General features: G+C 35.9%; 1 protein-coding gene across 1 annotated transcript in view; it reads left to right on the forward strand.

Moving 5' to 3' along the window:
• BTBD9 (BTB domain containing 9) overlaps window positions 1–16,106 on the forward strand; it is a 114,227-nt gene extending 98,121 nt beyond the window's left edge. Inside the window, exons 11-12 of the mRNA XM_085219433.1 lie at window positions 4,706–4,784; window positions 9,210–16,106. Coding sequence (XP_085075559.1) covers window positions 4,706–4,784; window positions 9,210–9,404 — 274 coding nt within the window. The 3' untranslated portion in view covers window positions 9,405–16,106. The remainder of the gene's footprint in view (window positions 1–4,705; window positions 4,785–9,209) is intronic.
• The last annotated feature ends 2,721 nt before the right edge of the window (window positions 16,107–18,827 follow it).

Here is an 18,827-nt window from a genome sequence, read left to right on the forward strand (position 1 = left end):
GAACGAAAAATGGAGGTCATAAGACACTTTGGAAAAGGAAGAGCTGCAGCATGCACTCTCAAAACTCACATAGTTAGCCCAAGGCAAGCCAGGAAATGAATATGATATGGTTATTACATCTTGATGAATTTTGGTTACAAGTAATATCTTTCTCTTTGCTCTTATGTCTTTGGCCTGAACTTGGTTTCAGCTATAATCAGTGCTGCTCTGGTGATCCCACAGTATGGTAGTATTTTTGTAATGCCAATGGATCATTAGAAAATCTCAGTAAAAGATAAGCTTCCACTTCTTTCTTAATTTGTTCCTTCTGGAAGAGGAGAAAATAAATGGGATGACTCACTATTTATATCCCATTCTATATAATAAATCTCTAGAAAGATATCAGTTTTTCATGGAGATAACTAGGCAAGAATTTTAAATGCTGAGAAAAGCCATTAAATTCTTGAAGAGGTGAATTGCAATTTTAAAGCTATAGATAGCTTAAGCAATGGCAAGCTATTATTATAATTTACATGGACATCAGTTTTTCTTGCATTCTTCTTGCAATAGGTTAATAAAGAGAAAGGAAAACAAAACATGAAAGTAGAGGGGTTTCTAATGATTTTCTTCTTGCTGAGAATAGAATATAGTGAATAGGTTGTGGGATGCACAGAGCCATTGAGTTTTCAGTGACAGCTGTTGGAGAGATGAAAGCATTTTGCCCAAGAGTCTGTTTATATCTTTGAGCAGAGAAAGTGATTTTCATTGCAAGGAGTTCTAAGTAAGATGGGCAGAGTCAGAGAATAAGAGAGCAAAAGATAATTATCTAAATTATGCTCAGTCTATTATAGAAGACGAATATAGTTAAAATGTAATTAAATATGACAGGCTCACAGGATGCAAGCATGGCTTAGGAATGCTAATCATCAATTACTGCATCTCCTTAGGGGAGTCAGACAGAACAAGAGAGTTAGAAGCTGGGTGGCAGAGGTGAGATGTAGAGCATTAAATAAAACACCGTAGGGCTGTAGCAAGGCTAATTTCTTTTGGAAAATTGAGCTATTTTATCAGGAGATCTTTGCTGGCCAAACCAAAGTGATGCATTTCATCTTGAGGACCCTGGTACAAGTCTGAGTACACTGATAGTTTGTAGTGTTATCTTAGAGGTGATGACCAAGACTGCTGTAGATTGAAGTGCAAATCCCAAAAGAATCAGCCACCAAGGTGGGTATGAAAGCAGAAAAGAAGAAACCATCTACACTCCCTGAATATTTAAAAAAGCTAAACACTGAAAAATCACTAATCACTAATAAAGAATACACAAATACAGGAAGTCCAAAGGTGACAGTGCCTGTTAATGGGAAAGAAAGCACTGTCATTAGCTTTAAAGGTTTGTTTCCTTGGCATAGGGGAGCCAAGGTGAAGAAATGACTCTTATTTTACAGAAGTATTTAATCCCAGACCAAAAGTAGAGGTTCTTTAGATAAGGTTTAATGCTGCTGTTCCTTGAATACAGTGGCATATGAATGCATCAACACCGGAGATATTCACTGAATTTGCTGGAAATTTTTGTAAAAGGGATTATGAGAATAGAAGTATTATTTCTCGTGAGGAAAGGAAATAAGCAAATATTCATGGCTTGACTAAACATTTGCAAAATAAAAATTCTATGGAGAAACTGAAATTATGTTAAAAGCATAACTTGCAGTAAAGTAAGGAAATTAAAAAGAAACTGAAGGTTTGCTAAGGATGTCTTTTGTTTAATTGAGGGAATGCCACTGAAGATGGTTGTTATACATAAATAGAAGTCTGACTGAATTTATTTTATCAGCAGAAAGTATAAAAAGAGAGCACACAAGTCATGATGTGTTTTTCAGTTATCTTCTTCCCATACGGTATAGTTACACTGTATAAATCATCTTTCTATTGCATAATTATACTTGTACTGGTGAGATATTCCCTTGTATATATCAGTGTTACTCGAGGAAATGGCCACAAGTTGTGCCAGAGGAGATTTAGGTTAGACATAAGGAAGAACTTTTTCTCTCAGAGAGTGGTCAGGCGCTAGAATGGCCTGCCCAGGGAGGTGGTGGAGTCATCATCCCTGGCAGTGTTCAAGAGGCGTCTGGATGAGGAGCTACAAGATGTGGTTTAGTTTTAGTTAGCAATAGTAATGGGAGGACAGTTGGTCTGGACGATCTTGTAGGCCTTTCCAACCTTGTGATTCTATGATTCTGTGTGATTCTATGATGTTCTCAAGTGTTCTGTTATAGTCAAAATTGTTGCAGCGTTTTAGTGATGAAGGTTTATCTTCCTTATTTCCAAAGTGACTTTTCCAAATCAGTTTTTCTTGTTTTCTACTATGCTTTTTTCTTTTTGCTAAGGAAATAAATTAAGAGACCTGATGTTCTCATTATCTCATCAAGTGCTAATTCTCTGGTGGCAGTATTCTTGAATCTTAATAACTCTTCTGCAAGCGGTGTATAATTTTAACATTTCAGGTTGTTTTTTTTTTTACCCCCACTGGGAAGGGAACAAAATGGACATAATAAAATAGTAAATATTCTTAGGACCAAATTTACTGAAAACCCTATCTCAATTCAAATCTCACATTCTTTTTCAAAATTTCTTCAGTTTTTTTATATTTTATAACATGTTTTGGAATTATTGAAAGGGTAATTATAATCGAATCCAAATAACAGCAGTATAGGAGAAAGGAAGGGAAGTGGAAGAACTTAAGAAATTCCTGGAGTTGCTGATCTAGATGAGCATTCTCAAAGGATCTGCAGAGGCCTTTGTCTCAATCCTTCTTGCTATCACCTTGCAGTCTTTTTTAACCAGTCCTCAGAAGTTCTACAAAAAAATACATTCCATTCTGTGGTCCCCAATTAAGCTTTTTTGGGAATACTTTGTTAAGAGAAATAATGTTGCGATTGTCTAATTGTCACATCTACACTTGGCAGTGAAGATTAGCTGACTGGCTGTAGTAGACTAAAATGAGAAGAAAGCTCAAGTAAAATCTTCTCCCCTTAAGGGAAAAAAAATTCTTAGATCATGGCAACTTTTCAGATCTTGGGGCAGTCAACAGAACTGGGGAGGTTTACATTAGAACAAGGGAGGAAGTTTTTCACACAGAGGGTGTGAAGCACTGGAACAAGTTGCTGAAGGAAGTTGTGGATGCCCCATCCCTGGAGGCATTCAAGGCCAGGGTGGATGTGTCTCTGGGCAGCCTGGTCTAGTTGTTGGTGACCCTGCAAGTAGCAGGGGGGTTGAAACTAGATGATCATTGTGGTTCTTTTCAACCCAAGCCATTCTATGATTCTATGATAACACTCCATTTGCATTTTGTATTTTATTTAGGGCTTGAAGAAACAGCTTGAAGGAGAACATAGCCACTTAAAGGTTATAAATAAATTGTGAAATGCAGATAGGTAATAGCTCTACCTCCAAGGCCTGATTCAGACCTCACATTTCTATTACGATGAGCAGCTCTAATCACATCCATTACTTCATGCAGTAATACCAGTAAACTACATGAAATTAGGTCTTAATCAGGCACAGAATCTTCTTTAAGCAAATATAACCTGACAGGAGTTGTAAACCTAATAGTAGACTAAATCAGACCCAGAAATGCCATGCTTGTGTCAATGAGATGATAGCTTTCTGCCAGGGTAAGCTTCCAGTGCACAACATATACTGAGCAACAAAGCTGTTAATGCTGCATGCCTTTGTGCACTCTACTTACTGATGGTGAGTAGTGTTTTGTTCCGGTTTTGTTATGAGTCCTTTATTTCTTCTGTGAGCATTTCTAAAGGTCTTTTGGACGCTTTCAGTATAATTTCATCCAATGCTTATCCTGTTTGGCGAGTTAATCTGGTTATTCTTAATGACATTTTATCTCTAAAGTCTTCTATGGTAGAGTCTAGTTTTGCTGAAAAGTTGTATTCTGTATCTACCTTTCATGTTTTATGAATAAAAAGGTAATATAAATTCTATTGTGTTAAAGCACTTATTGGCCACGATGGAAGACTGGCATAGGAGCTTCTAACTCCTGTGACCTTTTTAATTTTTCTGTTTTACTGTCAGTGTGTCCTTTGAGCACAAAGGTGTGATTGGCATTGCTGTCCTTTGCCAGCCATTCATGAAGCTCCTTGTAATGTGTTGTACCTCACCCAAATCAGAAGAGTACAAATGAAGCAAGAAGGTTATAGTGTTCCCAATCAAGCTTTTAGAGAAAAAGCTACACTCTAGCTCTGGGAGGGTGAGATGGAGAAATCCTCACAATCTGAGCTGAGAAGAATGCATTATGTCACTTGGAAGACTGGGCCCCCTTCTCTGCCTCCACTGCTCTACTTACAGAATGAGTTTCCTACAGCTGTAATTTTCTTGAACTGAGCTTTGATGATTGAAATTTCTCATGAGTAGTTAACAGAGGCATCTACTTTTATTTATCTTCTCTCTTGTTTGTAGTACGAATATTATTCCTACATGGAGGTTGTAGTAATATAAACTGCATATGAATACACAGAAGCAGAGACAAGGCACTTAAAAATAAGTTTGAACAAATAGTTGAAAATTCAGGTGCTGCAAAGTGTTTCTTTGTTTGTCCCTTTAAGTGATTACGTACTGTCATTTGGATGAACTGCCTCTGTATTTCACTGCAAGCTGTGGTGACCATATGTAATATTTGTATGTCTTTCTGATTTTTTTTTTTTTTTTTTGGTAGATCCTGGCAAACAATCACTTTTGATAAACAGCCTGCATCTTTTATCAGAATAGTTGGAACTCAGAACACAGCTAATGAGGTAAGGATTTGCTAATACAACTTATATTCTTGAATATTTAACTATATGATTTTTGGTATCTCATAATGAAATTAATAATACCCTCTAAAGAGAACTTTTTTTTCTTTCTTCTTTTTGCTCTGGAAATGTAGCAGAATGAGAATGAGCGCTTTCTGTATTTAAATATTAGTGAATGGTGTTATCATATTTCTGCACTCTACAGGCTTGAAAGGTTGTTGCTAGAGTGGAAGATAATTTTGGTTTGATGTGTTTTACAGACAAAGTACCATCAGTGTGTTTCAGGTTTTGACCTGTACATTGTGCAAAGAAGCATTTCTGTCAGGTTTGGTTAATATTTAAATCATTCCTTATTTTGATAACTGATAAAAACAGCATTGTAGTGAATTGAGAAAGGTGTATAGTTTCTGATTATTTGGTTTTATTGCTTTTGTATTACCTTCTTAATGAATCAAAAGCAAGAAAAATGTCATTCTTCATAAGAAAATCTTATTTGTATGAGTTTCTCTTATAACTACTTTCATATTTGGTAAATCAGTTAGCCAACAATGGCTGAAGGGATTTCTTCAATTCATCTTACACAGAAAAAATGTCATGTGACAACCAACCAAGGGCAATATCATTCTCTTTCTGTTTACTTGTGCTTCTGTCTTTAATCATTGTTGTGAAATGTCTCAGAGGACCGTTGACTTCAGTGAAACAATTTACCGCATGTAAATTTAAGAACATGTGTATGTCTTTGCAACGTCAGGACCTCATGTAACAAAACACTAGAGGCACTGATAGCTCCTTCTATGTCCTGCGTATGTACTACACCCACAGAACATTGTACTTCACCCTTTACAGTGAACCGTAGGTAGTGGTGTTAGAGCTTGTCAGTTCTGTCCTTATTAGTGATTTGTGATTAGTAGTGATTACTAATTAGGATTGGATCAGATGACCTCCAGAGATCCCTTCCACCTTTAACCATTCTGATATTTAGCGTAAGGGGATGCTAGTTCTTAGCATTGAATGAGTTGTCAGATAGCATTGTTTGTACAGTGAGATGTCAACATTAGCTTTCAGCAGACAATTGGAAAGAAGCTGACCATTAAATAGAACCAAAAATATCAATTAGATTTTAATTTTCATAAGGACTGCCTCTTAGAGAGGACAGTTCAGTCTTCATCAGTGAGTACTCAGAAATACAGAATCAGAAACTGCCTCTGGGGTTGTTATATGTGCATGAAAAAGGCCTTTTCCATTACTGATCAGTATAAGCAGTCCTACTTGCTCTCATGCCGATCTCTGTAATTTCTTAATCTTCATTAGAAGAGAATATGAAACGTTGATTAAACTTAGAAAATCAACCTACAAGAAACACTACTTCCAGCTTTTAATTCTTAAAGATAGCTCTGAAAAGTAATGGGCATATGGACTTCTAAACATAATTCTAATTACAAATCTGTTTACATTTACAAGACATTTAATATTTTGTTTAGTTATGATAGATGGAACTCTACCTAACTACACTGAAGATCAGCATGTGGAAGTTCAGGTTATGCCTATTCGTGCAAAGGTTTGGTGAAATTATAAATACATTGCCATTCTAAGTCCTTCCATCTTTTGTCTTTAAGAACAGTGCCCCATGCTAATTTATTTTAATTCTTAGACAGTTTATTGCTCCTAAAGCTTCTAAAAAGAACTTTCACAGACTACCATATTATACTCCTTTGATATATATATTAAGCAAATAATGTATAATATTTTGTCATAAAATTTTATTATCCAAAGTATGTAGCAAGATATTTTTCATAAATCCAGTTTAAATAACAGCACTGTAACGATAGTTTCAGCTTGTTCTGGAGTAGATAGTCTTGCTAGTCACATCCATGGGAATGTAAGCATTTCCGGAATTATTTACCCACAGCAAGTGGTATGTTATGTCAAACCATTTTCATTTTAAACAAAAGATGTTAGTGGCAGCATGTTCTCATCACAAGTTTAACTGTAACACGTAGGAAAGTATTACCTATTTGTGCTGTCGTGACACTGCCACAGCATACCTCTTAACTTTGAGGCACAATCTGATTTTTGAAGCTACAAAAAAAGCAAGCACAAAAAAACCCACAAAATTTCTCAGTTTTGTAAATGTTTTCATCTTTTAAATTCATCTTTCATTTACCATATTTTCTATGTGTTGAAAGATAGGATGCTCATAGATTTACTCGACCTAGTAAATTTCTTTTGTATTTTACAACATGATAAAAATGTAACTATTTTTCTTGAGCTTACAGATATACCACCTTCATAAATAAAATATTTTTTTCTTGGCCTTTTTTACCATTTGTCAGGCAGGTCACTGATGCATCTAACTGACTATATAGGCTTTCTCTTGTTATTCCTTTCAAGTAGTACTGACCTGGAAAAAGCATCTAATTGCTAATGAGGAAGCCTTATCTAACAAATTACTTCACCAGCGCATATGTACTTGTTTTGTATGTCAAACCTTCCTTCAAATCTCCAGGTGAACTTAACATGCTACTAATTAGAGAATGATACTGAAGTGTGATCTCAGCTTTTATAGAGAAAATGATACCAGATTTTTTGTTTCAAGAGTACTGAGCTTAAATACACAGTTCCAATACTGAAGTACATGAGGTCTATCTGATTCTTTCACAAGCTGTATTCTGCATGTGTTAAAGTGACAGAGTAACTGAAAATGATGTTGTGAATTCTCAGGCTTGTTAACATTTGCCAGATGCTGAGAATTTAGTGTGAAAGAGTAGTAACAAGAAAAGTTGTAATTTAAGAATTAGTTACTTCAGATTTTATAGACTAGTATCAGCTAAATTTCAGTGCTACCTGTACTATGTTTTACATACTGTAGGAAGTGAAACTTCAGATGAGAAACCTTGTTGGTTTAAGATACAGTAGAGATAAGGAATTTCTAACTCATAGATATCCATTCCCTTCTTTAGAGTATTAAGCTAGGAAAAGTTATGTATTAAAGAGATACGATAATGAGATATATTGTTCTCTTCTAAAAATACTGATACTGATAAGTGTGGCTGGAAGAATGTCAATAGCTGTTACTTTAAAAAGCAAAGGAGAGCAATGAATGTAAAAGTGGCTTCTCAAGAAATGGAACTGAACACAAAAATTGGTTTCTTAAGAACGGTAGCAGATGGAGGGAACTCATGCCACCGTAGAAATTAGTTTGACTTTAGAAAAAAATCACCAGAAGAAATGCAGAGAAAAAGCCATTTTTCCATTCTTTGCACATGTGGCAATGGTGCAGATAGAGAGGTGGCAGTGCATCTTTATGTGAACATAGGTACATATATATGGAAATATGAACATACATCATAGTGTATCTATATAAAATCTGAAGGAATTTCTACATTGAAAGGAACAAGAAAATATAAAGGGAATTAAAAAAAAAAAAAGCCAGTGACTGTGAATGTTTCTTTGTTTTTTGTTTTTTTTATTCATTTCATTCATGCTGTTAGAATTTGAATTAACTAGCTACCTTCTCAGAAAAGACCCAGGGGCTATTGCAGACGTGTCATTGCAGATGTCTGCTCCATATGCACTTGTGCAAGGATGGTCAAAAAGAGTAATAGGATTTTCAGTTGTATTAAAGAGAGGATAAAAAAATATAATACTGTGTATTCCTCTATGAATATGTAGTATACCTATGTTTTGTTTATGGTATTTGATTTTGTCCATTTTAACTTGACAAGGCCTGGGAAAGAGCAGTTAGGATTAGAAGCAATTACACTTCTTTGTGAGAAGTGCTTTAAAGACATCAGCTACGTATAAGATCGATGATAGTGGTCCAGGCTTTGTTTGAAGCCTCCAAAACTGATCACTGTAATAAAGGGCACATTCCATCTGCTTCAGTAGCAGTTTCCTTGAGCAGTCTTGAATACATTTCTACATAACTACAGAAAACATCTGTAGAGTTACCACTGTTGTTACAGAAGCGGGCAATCTTGAAATAGGATCATATTGGTAATGATTTAAATTTCTAGTGTGTGTGAATAGCAGTCTTTTGGAGATGTACTTAAATCATATTAGATGTATAAAACAATTAATGTAATTGTTGTTGTTTTCCAGTAGTATATATTAAATATTTATGTTGTTTGGCAAAGGAAAAATCACAACTATCTCATCTGCCTTAGAACCATCTTTCGGATTTTCAGTGTCATATGTAAAAGTTTGTATAATTTGTAGGCCTTCTCTTGCTCCACTCTTATAACTTGTATCACTTTGTAATATTTCTGTCACATGGAATAATGGTTGTGAGCTCATGTTGAGGCATTCTTACTTGACTAAGTGCTTTTGCACTTATCTGGCCTGCATACTTGCATATAGATTTCATCTTACTTTGATCATGCTTTTGCCAGCATTTAATTGTTTATCTTCCTTTTTTGTTCTCTCCAGGTGTTTCACTGTGTGCATTTTGAGTGCCCTGCACAAAGTGGTACCCACAAGGATGAGGGTTGTAAGGAAGTGGCAACGACAGAGGTGGGGACTGGTGAACAACAGCTTGTTTCTCGTCCTGTTCGAGCTGCAAGCACTAGTTCTTTGCATTCCCCTCCTGGATCCACCTTGCGTTCGCATGCTCACCAACCGTAAAGGAGATTGAAAGGGAGCTTTTGCTGCCCCACTGACATTATATAAAATTATTCAGAACCTTCTTGTGCTGGCACCTTTTCTTTCTTCTTCACTGTGAAGAAAGGGGACCATGTCTTATAATGCTGAAATGGCAAAGGCTTTTCCCAAGGACATGAAGAGACTGCTTCACTCTTCTCAATTTGTTCAAATCAGGCTGGTCTCCAAAGGGGGAGAAAATAGGTCTTCAATCTTCATCAAGTACCCCATTAACACCTTACCTCTCTAATCTAACCAAGGCAAGGAGAACAGAAGAAAATAAAAGGCAGAGCTACAATGAAAATCTAAGATGACTTGAGCAGAATGGAAGGCATATGAAATAACTATTTGTTCCCTGAAGGCTTCCATTAGCAAAGAAAATGTTTATGGAACACATCAGTACAGAATATGTGTTATTTTTGAAAGTTATTCTTCATTCATATTCCTTTGTAACTAGTAATCTCTTTCAAAAATTGTTTTAACTCTGCATCCTGCTTTCTCTCTTATTTTTGGCTGCAGCAAATGCTGTGCAGTAGATTAAGGAAATATCAAACATGTTTACCTGCTGAGATGCAAATTCCCTCATTCATCAGTGGGATGTCAAGAAAAGCCTTTATGATATCAACAAACTAATTAATGGATGCTGTATTAATCTTGACCCTAGTCAGCTTTTCAAAGCACAAAATTGTCATTTCTTATAGTCAAAAGGAAAATTTTGAAATCAAACTTCTATCTTGAGAAAAGCTTATTTTTCACTCATGAAGGTGATTACTTAAATTTTACTCATATTTCTAAGACAACTTGCAACAGATCATCAAAAATATTTGATCTAGAAAGTGAAAATTCATCTGGTCACTGACAAGCATTTGTTCAGAATACAAAGGAAAGAATTTGCATAAAGCTATTTTTATCCAAGAAATTATGCTTTACAGCCTGGATCTAAAAATTTAAGGGCCACACATAAACTTTCTCATAGTCTTCATAGAGTGTTATGCTTTTACACTGTATTGTAAGGGATCTGGCTCTCATTTTACATCACAGAATTAATTATCCATCCATGTGTGTATTAAATTGCTTACTACTTCACTTATTCTACATGCTTACACATCAATGAGATTGCAACCTTTCGCTTTCCAGATCCAGATAACTTAAGAAAAGCTCCTTGTTGGTCTTTCAGTATGTGAAGAAGTGTTTTTGTATTATGACAAACACTGATGTAATTGACAAAATTGATTAGGAGGATTGTTATTCCTCTCAAAGCATATGCTGAAAATGTCAGCCATCCAGTTTTATGAACATGGAATTTCCTGCGGTGACAGATAGCCTTGTCAGAAGAAAACAAAGCTAGTATAGGATAAATATGGTTTTCCTTTGCATTACCATAGTGATAAAATGAGCTACATATCAATATAGCAAATAGTATGCTAATTTATCACAATATGTAATTTGAAAGAATTTCCCTGCTGTGTGCTGGTTGTGCTTAAAACTGGAAGAAATACAACAAATGGCAGCAATGAATCAGTAGAAACATCATAGGAGAAATGCTTTCTCTTTGTTGTTTCCAATAAAATTGACTAGACTTCATCAAGAATATTACAGTATTTTCCCACTGTTGTTGTCTGTCTTGTGATGTCTGTCAGTGAAGATGCATGCAACTTCATTGTCTATCATTTTTAATACATGCCATGGCTGCCTCATGCAGCCTTGAGTTCTGAGGCAGGATCTTGCTTATGAGCCAGCGCCCAGTCTTGGTTGCCGATTACCTTATGGCTTAGAAGCCTTTGGAGCATGAAACAATTGAGACTAGCTACTGGGGATGCAATTGTTTTGTGTAAGTATAGGTCCAAAAAGTTGGATTTTTTTTTTTTTTTTTTTTTGAAAAGTAAAAACAAAAAGATCTATTCTAGTTGTAGTACATGTCGAAACTTACTGAGATGAATGGAGCATGTCTTGTCTTTGGTAGTTAAGACCTTTCGTGTCAGTGATGATATTTCTCTGCAGTTTGATCAAACAAATGTACTTTTTCAAGTTGTGGACACGCAAGGGGTGTAACCTAGCTGCTAGTCATTGTTATAGAAAATATTTAATTATTAAAAAAAACAAAAGACAAAAAAACAAGAAAAAGAAGTTTGTGCCAGATGTTCTGAGTTTAGGCGCTCAGAGAAAGAACAGGATTTTCAGTTTGTAATCTTTGATGTGCACAATTAATTTTTTGGATACTAATAAGCCTTACAGACCATACGCTACCGCAGATTCTTTTTGATCTTGCTCTGTGACTCACTGCTGACGAAAAATGTCGATTTATTTCCCATGACATTAGTGCTCTGCCAAGAATCTGAATGAAAAGATAAGAGAATCTCAAAGCAAAAAGAATCAGGTCCTATAGAAATTCTAATTCCCACCCCCAAAAATCATTCAAAACAAAAGCCAGTATAGCACTGTCCTTTCTTACAGTCTTTATCCCTTCCACAACTTAACAATTTCTACCTTTTCATTCAAAGAAATAGTGTCTAAGGGACCTGAACTTTGCTTGTTCTTCTAACATTATCCACCCTCAAACACCCCCAAAATCTTTGTGGCCTAGTATAGTCTCTGCCTTAAACACAGTGCCAGCAAAATATTACTACTGGCAAAGGATAATATCACACAGGACTGACCTGTGCTTTTGTGTGAGTATTCTCATGCTTTCTAAGCATTCTCTGCATTTATTAACTCCTAATATGAGATGTAGCTCTTGAATGTTCTTCTGAAATCTAGGTTTTTTTTCTTGCAGTGGAAATAAATTGTGCTGTTATGGCTTAATATCAGGGCACTTATAAACATCAGGGTTTAACTGAGTCATGAGATACTATAATTATTCAGAACTGCATGATCACTTTCTTTAATTACAACAGAGGTTGAGGAGAACTGACCAGCTGTTCATTGCATTCTTGTCAGAAACTATAAGACAGACCTGTTGTCAGCTTTCTAGACAATGGAATTAATTGTATTGCCAATTCTGAACCATTTTGTCTAGTTAGTACTTCAGCTGTAGTTATCATTATCTTTAAACTCCCTTGTCCTCTTTTTCTCTTATTTTTCTTCCATTGATTGAATTCAGACTTAGGGCCAACTCATATGTAGCTTCTAAATTCTCTTTATTTAATGAACTAGTCCCAAGTAAATTTTAAAGATTTTTATTCACAGAAATCTGTGTGACCAAAAATTAACTTCAGCAACAGTAAATTCAGTATTTGTAAAACTGATTTATATGTGAAAATGAATTTCTAAAGTAAGCAAAAATTGTGCAGTTCTGCTTTCAAACAAACTCTAAAACAAGCTTGAATGACAACAGGAATGGCAATGAGAAATTAATCCAAGAATTACATAAAAGACAGCAGAGAGGAAGAATCGGCCAGTGTTCTTAGGAAAGCAACTGTTTTTCATTGCTCTCCTTCCTTTACAGCTCCATTTAATCCTTTTTCCATGCAAATCTGTTTTGTTTGTTCAATATGACAGTTCATGGTGGAGCTCTGCTGAAAAGTTGAAATGAACTTAATGCTTCTTCATCTTTACTAATCATAACAACAAATCAGAGAGTCTTCAGTTTATTACCTAACTTGATTTCCATGAGAGAAAAGAAAGCAAATGATATCAGTAGTTTTTTCACTTTAACTAAATTAAGTTTTCTAGCCAAACGCACGTGAGTATCTACTCACATGCTTTGTACATCTGAAGTGTGAAGATTAGAAGGCAAAGTTAGCGTCATTTTTGTCTGATTGTTCCGTGATCATTCTGGTTATACACTGTCACCCACTCAGAGACCCTTGATATGGAATCAGAATTCAGCTGTGATTTCAGAGGAAGCAGAAAAGCTATACATTGTTTTTCCCCTAAGAAAATGTTTGTTGGTTTCTATTTTGACAGGTGATAACTTACCATCAAATTGGCAAATGAAAGCATTGGTAATTTGTTGTTGTGACTGGAGCAGTCAGCAAACACCAGAGCCAGTGGTATTTAATGGGGTATTTAAGAGTAGACATTTAGGCTTGTATGTTATTTTAGCAGTTACTACAGGATAAAACTGCTTAGAAGATAGTACTTTGTGGATCCCAGAATTCTTGAGGCCTGGCTCCCTTTCCCTTCTCTTAATCGATGATGTGTTTAGGTTAGAATCCTCAGCTATCTCTGAACTGGTTCCCAGCAGTTGTACTAGTTAAATTACATATAGAAGCTCCACAGGTTTTGTACAGGATACAGTTAATAAAAGTACTGGGTCAAATTTTTAATGGAATACCATATTCATATCCCATATACCAATTTTAATTGGAATACCATGTTCGTATATGTGTTAAATGGAGCTTAGTAGCTTATCATTTAGCTTGAATTTAGAATAGGTTCCTAAAACTCCTAAACTGAGAAAAACAGGGTGAAATGTTAATATCTGTGGTATGGCAGGATGTGAAATCACTGTTACGGTTGCTTAAAATGTGCAAACGTCTAAGTAAGGTATGGATGAGCAGGTCCAAAGCTGGTTTGGCCAAAGTTGTTAGGAATTGGTGATTTGGCTGTAGTGAATAAAAGAGAGGAAATGAGGAAATCAAATGCTCATCTCAAAGACATTTATGCAGTCCAATGAACACAGACATGTTGCTCCTGGGTGCCTTGCATGTGACTTGTGCTCTTTACAGAGTGCATCTCCATATGAATTTTGCTAACTGCTTTGAGAAGTCTGCACCTACAGACTTCTCAAAGGCCGTTCACAAGCTTTATTGCAGTGTTGACTTAGGTAATGTAGAAGTCATACCAAGAGTCCATGACAGAATTTGAGTCAGCTTATCTTTGGAAATGGTTTTATTACAGAAACAAAGCCCAGATTAACATAATGTAGTATAACATGAGGAAAATGCTAGTATCTGGTACTTACACATAGATTAACTAGATTTTCTAATACTGTATGTATTTAATTACTACGATATGCATACAAATGGTGGAAGTAAGTGAACCACCAGCACTACACTTAGGTAATACGCTCTTGGTAGTAGATATTATCAGCCCATCAGGAAATCAGAGTTTTTCTTTTCCCGCTCCTACCAGCCAAATAGAACAGCATAAGTAAATGTTCAGAAATAAAAAAGAATAATTACTTTGTTACATAAATGTCATGGGAGTTTAGATTATCGTCGCTAAAAATCTGAAGGAGTGGTGACTTCTGTCTGCTTAGGTATAAATCTGCCTCCCCAGTGCCTCCTGCTGCTGAAGGCCTTGAGCTTTTGTAGTGGATGGAGAGCTACACTGTTCGTAGTACATTTCTTTGTCAGAACTTTTACTCATCTCTTTTGTGTTTAGCATCTTGGCATATCCATTCTGTTAGAAGAAGGTAAGCTGGTTTCTCACAGCTTTCAGAGTTACTCATTGACTCCTGCAGGCTGGCAGATACATCTCCGCAGATGTCTGTATTAAGCAGTTTGCAAAACTGTTTTACAACAAATGCTGCGTGTCCAAACAGTGCCAGCTGATCTTGAAATATCTTAAGTTGGGCTGTATTATTGTTGAGATGAGGGTTTGCACCTCTAAAACTCTGTGCCATGCAATCCAAGTGAACAGTAGTGGCTGCAGATTCTTTCTGGAGAGAAAGCAGGGAATTTGCACACATACCAGAAATAATTCATTTTCTCTGTGTTGTTTTTGTTCTACATCCTGTGTCTCTGTACTCCTAAGCTATCATTGCTAGGTGGTTTATGATTAAAACCTAGAATCCAATAAATAAGTTTAACAATTGACATCAAGAACTTTTGTCTTTAATGAGAAGTTATATATTGTGTTTTTGAAGCATGATTTTGTCCCCTGAATTGTTTATCAGCATCTTCTATAGTTGGAGTTGTGAGGAGAAAGGCTGTTAAATAGTTGCATGCATGCATTTGTTTCACAAGTTGAAGTGACTTGGCAAAAAAGTGTTTTTACATGCCTTTTTTTGTGTGTGTGTGTAGTGAATTTTGGCAAGGAATCTATAGTTAAACTGAATGTGGATGATGAACTGAGGAAGAGAATGTAATGCAGGCAGCAAGATTTTATTCATTTTAATGGGAAGAGCAACATGAAGGTCCGATTCCTGTAGTCTGAGCTACTGCTTGTCTCCTGTCCTCACAGCTCTTACTTTTTCCTACAGGATTCCCCCAGACTGCCTGTTTCTCCTTTTCTTTTTCTCCCTATCTGGAATCATACTGCTGTTGCTGCAGTGTTTCCTGGAACTTTCCTCTAATCTAGAATATATTAAGTATTTAAATTTATTTGATTTAAATTTACACCTTTTTTTTTTTTTTTTTTTTTGTTATATACAGAATTCAGTAGCCTAGTCCCAGTTCATTCACATCAGATTTAAAAGTCAATTACTACTGTTAAGAGATAGTGAGTTTTAATTTGACTGTCTGTGGATATGGAAAATATCCACAAACTAGCTGTTTTCAAGTTTCTACTTTCATAATCTGAACTCTGTTTTCTTTAAGAGAAAAATCAGTTGAGAGATTTTCTGTTGATTTAAGTGGTAGGTCAGGATTTGTGTGGGCTTATCTAATTTAAATCAAATATAATTGTGTTTCTTGTTCATTGTGATGTTCATATATGTTCAATTTGTTAGTTGTTCATTGCTCAATGTTCCAGTTGTATATAAGTATTGTTTTCTCAATAAACTGCATCATCAAAAGTGAACCTTGAAAGAATCTGCATCTTTTCAGAATACTTATTTTGGCTGCTTATAGATTCAAATGTTACACTGAGCATGTAGGCTCTTTGTGAGGAATACAGCAGCGCTTCACAATTCAGTGCCCATCTCTATCAACTTTGTCTGTTATATTGCAAAATTTTCTTTCCTTTCTGCTTTGCTCAATTTCATTAATATTGGTTTTCTTTGTGGAGTGGTGGTTGATATTGTTCCTTCAAATATTTTAAGTTAAATATTAAGAGACAGGCCAAACAGAAGTTCCACTTTAATGAACTTTTTCCACTCATTCCTATCAGTGCTCCTCTTTCTCTGCTGGTGGTAGTTTATAACTCTGTGATTATGTTCGCTTTCTCTGTAGCAATTACCAGTTTATCTCGATAGTCTTGTGCATTAAATCCCTTCCCTTGTTTCTCATGTTTCCTAAGCACCCATTTCCCATAGCCTGGTTCTAAACTACCTCAGATCTTGCTGTCAGATATGAGATTCATTTAAAATGAATACTTTATCATAGTCCTTTAGATGTTAAGTGCACGTACATGGAACTTAATCAGCCTGCCAGACAGCAATTGCATTGTCAGGAGCACAGTCTCTGGAGTAAGGCACTTAACTGGCATGAATTTGCAGGCACACCCACTGGGGCTCCTACTCAGCACTCTTTCATGAAAAACATTTAAGGAGCATGATTTTTGATGTGGGAAATGCTACACCTTTGTGGTCTCAGTTCTTTGAAGGAACATGATATTGCCTGCACTGGACTATTTTAACCTATTTTTTATTGTGACAACCACTGGAAAAGTTGTGACATCAGACCTGCACTGCTGGTTGTTAGGAGCTGCACTACTGTATTGGACTGTGCTTACCACGTGCAAATCATTCCCCACACAGCATTGTTTGCATGACCTTGGTAACATTTTATATTGCAGTAGATATGCATTGCCAACCATTTGGGCTAATTAGGTTTCAGGGAGAATGCTGGTTGCAGATTGCACTGCAGTGATCTGATCAGTAACTTTGGGAACTGCCTGATTTTGTAAGTTAACCACTCAGCAGCCTGGTAAGCCTTGTTAGTACTGATTTACCAGAAGATATTCAAATCATCATTTCCTATGAACTTGTAGAAAAAGAAGCATCACAGTTCTTCTCTATAACAACCAACATGTGTTTGTAATGCAAGTTACAGAGTTATTAAACAAGCATAACCCATTCTGTCCATTCTCTAGCACTATATTAAAAGTTTGCATGAACAGCTGATAACCAGAGCAAGGAAGGCTAGCTCTGGATTTCTTATTTAGAAGTTTCAAAGAGCAGCCAAACTCTCCACAGTGAATACAGGACCAGACAATGCTGAAATCAAAACATCAAGTGAGACTCCTGTGCTTTGTATTCTTTTCTTTAGGGACTCTTCTTTTAAGTATTTAACTTCATAGAAAAATATAGGATACATTTAAAATAGTCATGATCAGAAATGCGCCTGTTCAAGAATGAGAGGGATGTAGTTTGAGAAATAAAGTGATCTTTTATGTTCAAACACTTATCTGCAGTTTTGTTAAAGTAATGGTAGAGCCTTTCTGGTGCTGTTCACGTATTGCATTTAAGAATTTGAGACTTCTATCAGAATTGGACTTAGGTCCTAGCACAGCAAGGCCTCTACTGATGTGGAACTCATAATGCAGTAGCTTTAATATCATCATAGAAAACACTGGGCACTTGTATTCCAATGGGCTTCCTTGAAGCTTTGAAAATGCTTGGAGCTTTGAAAATGCTGAAGTCAACAGCTACAGTAGGCTACTACCAGCACGTGCCACTCTACTCTTAGGAAGAAGAAATTATGAATACACAACTTTTGTTACCAAGTAAGCAGAGAGACCAAACTCAAAGGTCAGAAGTATAATGCCAAATTGTAAGTTCAAACTGAGATGCCATAGTAAACCATTGGGGAAAAAAAAAAAAAAAAAAAAAGGCATAATATAATTAGATCTGATTACTTTTGTGCATTTATTAGCTGTAAAGTTGTTAATGAGTTTGACAGTTGTTCGGTTTGGAGACTAAGAGCTCAGTGATTTGAAGTGTCATATCCTGCTGTTCCTTTTAAAAAATGGATGTATACATTTTAGAGCATAAGCTGTCAGTCACCTCATTTACTAAATTTAGACATTTTTAACATATGGGATTAGTGATGCAAGGAAGACTTGTTTTTGAAATAGCTTTTGCCTAATACAGTACAGGCAGAATGTAAGCCAGAAAGTTGTATAATCCAGTCAGTGAAAAACAATGTATTCTGAAACCATCTGCGTTCCCAGGCCATGTGTCCCAGTTACAAAGAAGGTGAACACTTTTTGCTCTATCTTAAGGAATCAAAGGCTTCTTGAAGGCTTCGAGAAATTTCCATTGCAGCCCTCAGGCAAAATGTTGGTTATGTCCAAGATAATGCAATTCCTAGCATCATGCTGATGTATTATACTAGAAGAAAGAAAAAAAAAAATTACAAAATCAAAGAATGGAGAGATAAGTTGAGTGAGAGCAAAGTGTGGAAGAAATATTCTTTCTCATTGCTCTGTTGAGGATCTAGTTTATCTTTGTGCTTGTAAAATGATTGTGAATAGGTTCAGAACATGAGGGAGTGCAGACTGAAGTGGAAATGCAGATACCTTTCCAAACAGAAGCGGAGTGCAGGGGCAGTTGGTTGCCACAGTCCAGGGACTTTTTTC

This window comes from Meleagris gallopavo, chromosome 2 (assembly GCF_905368555.1).
Source record: "Meleagris gallopavo chromosome 2, MGAL_WU_HG_1.1, whole genome shotgun sequence".
Classification (NCBI taxonomy): domain Eukaryota; kingdom Metazoa; phylum Chordata; class Aves; order Galliformes; family Phasianidae; genus Meleagris; species Meleagris gallopavo.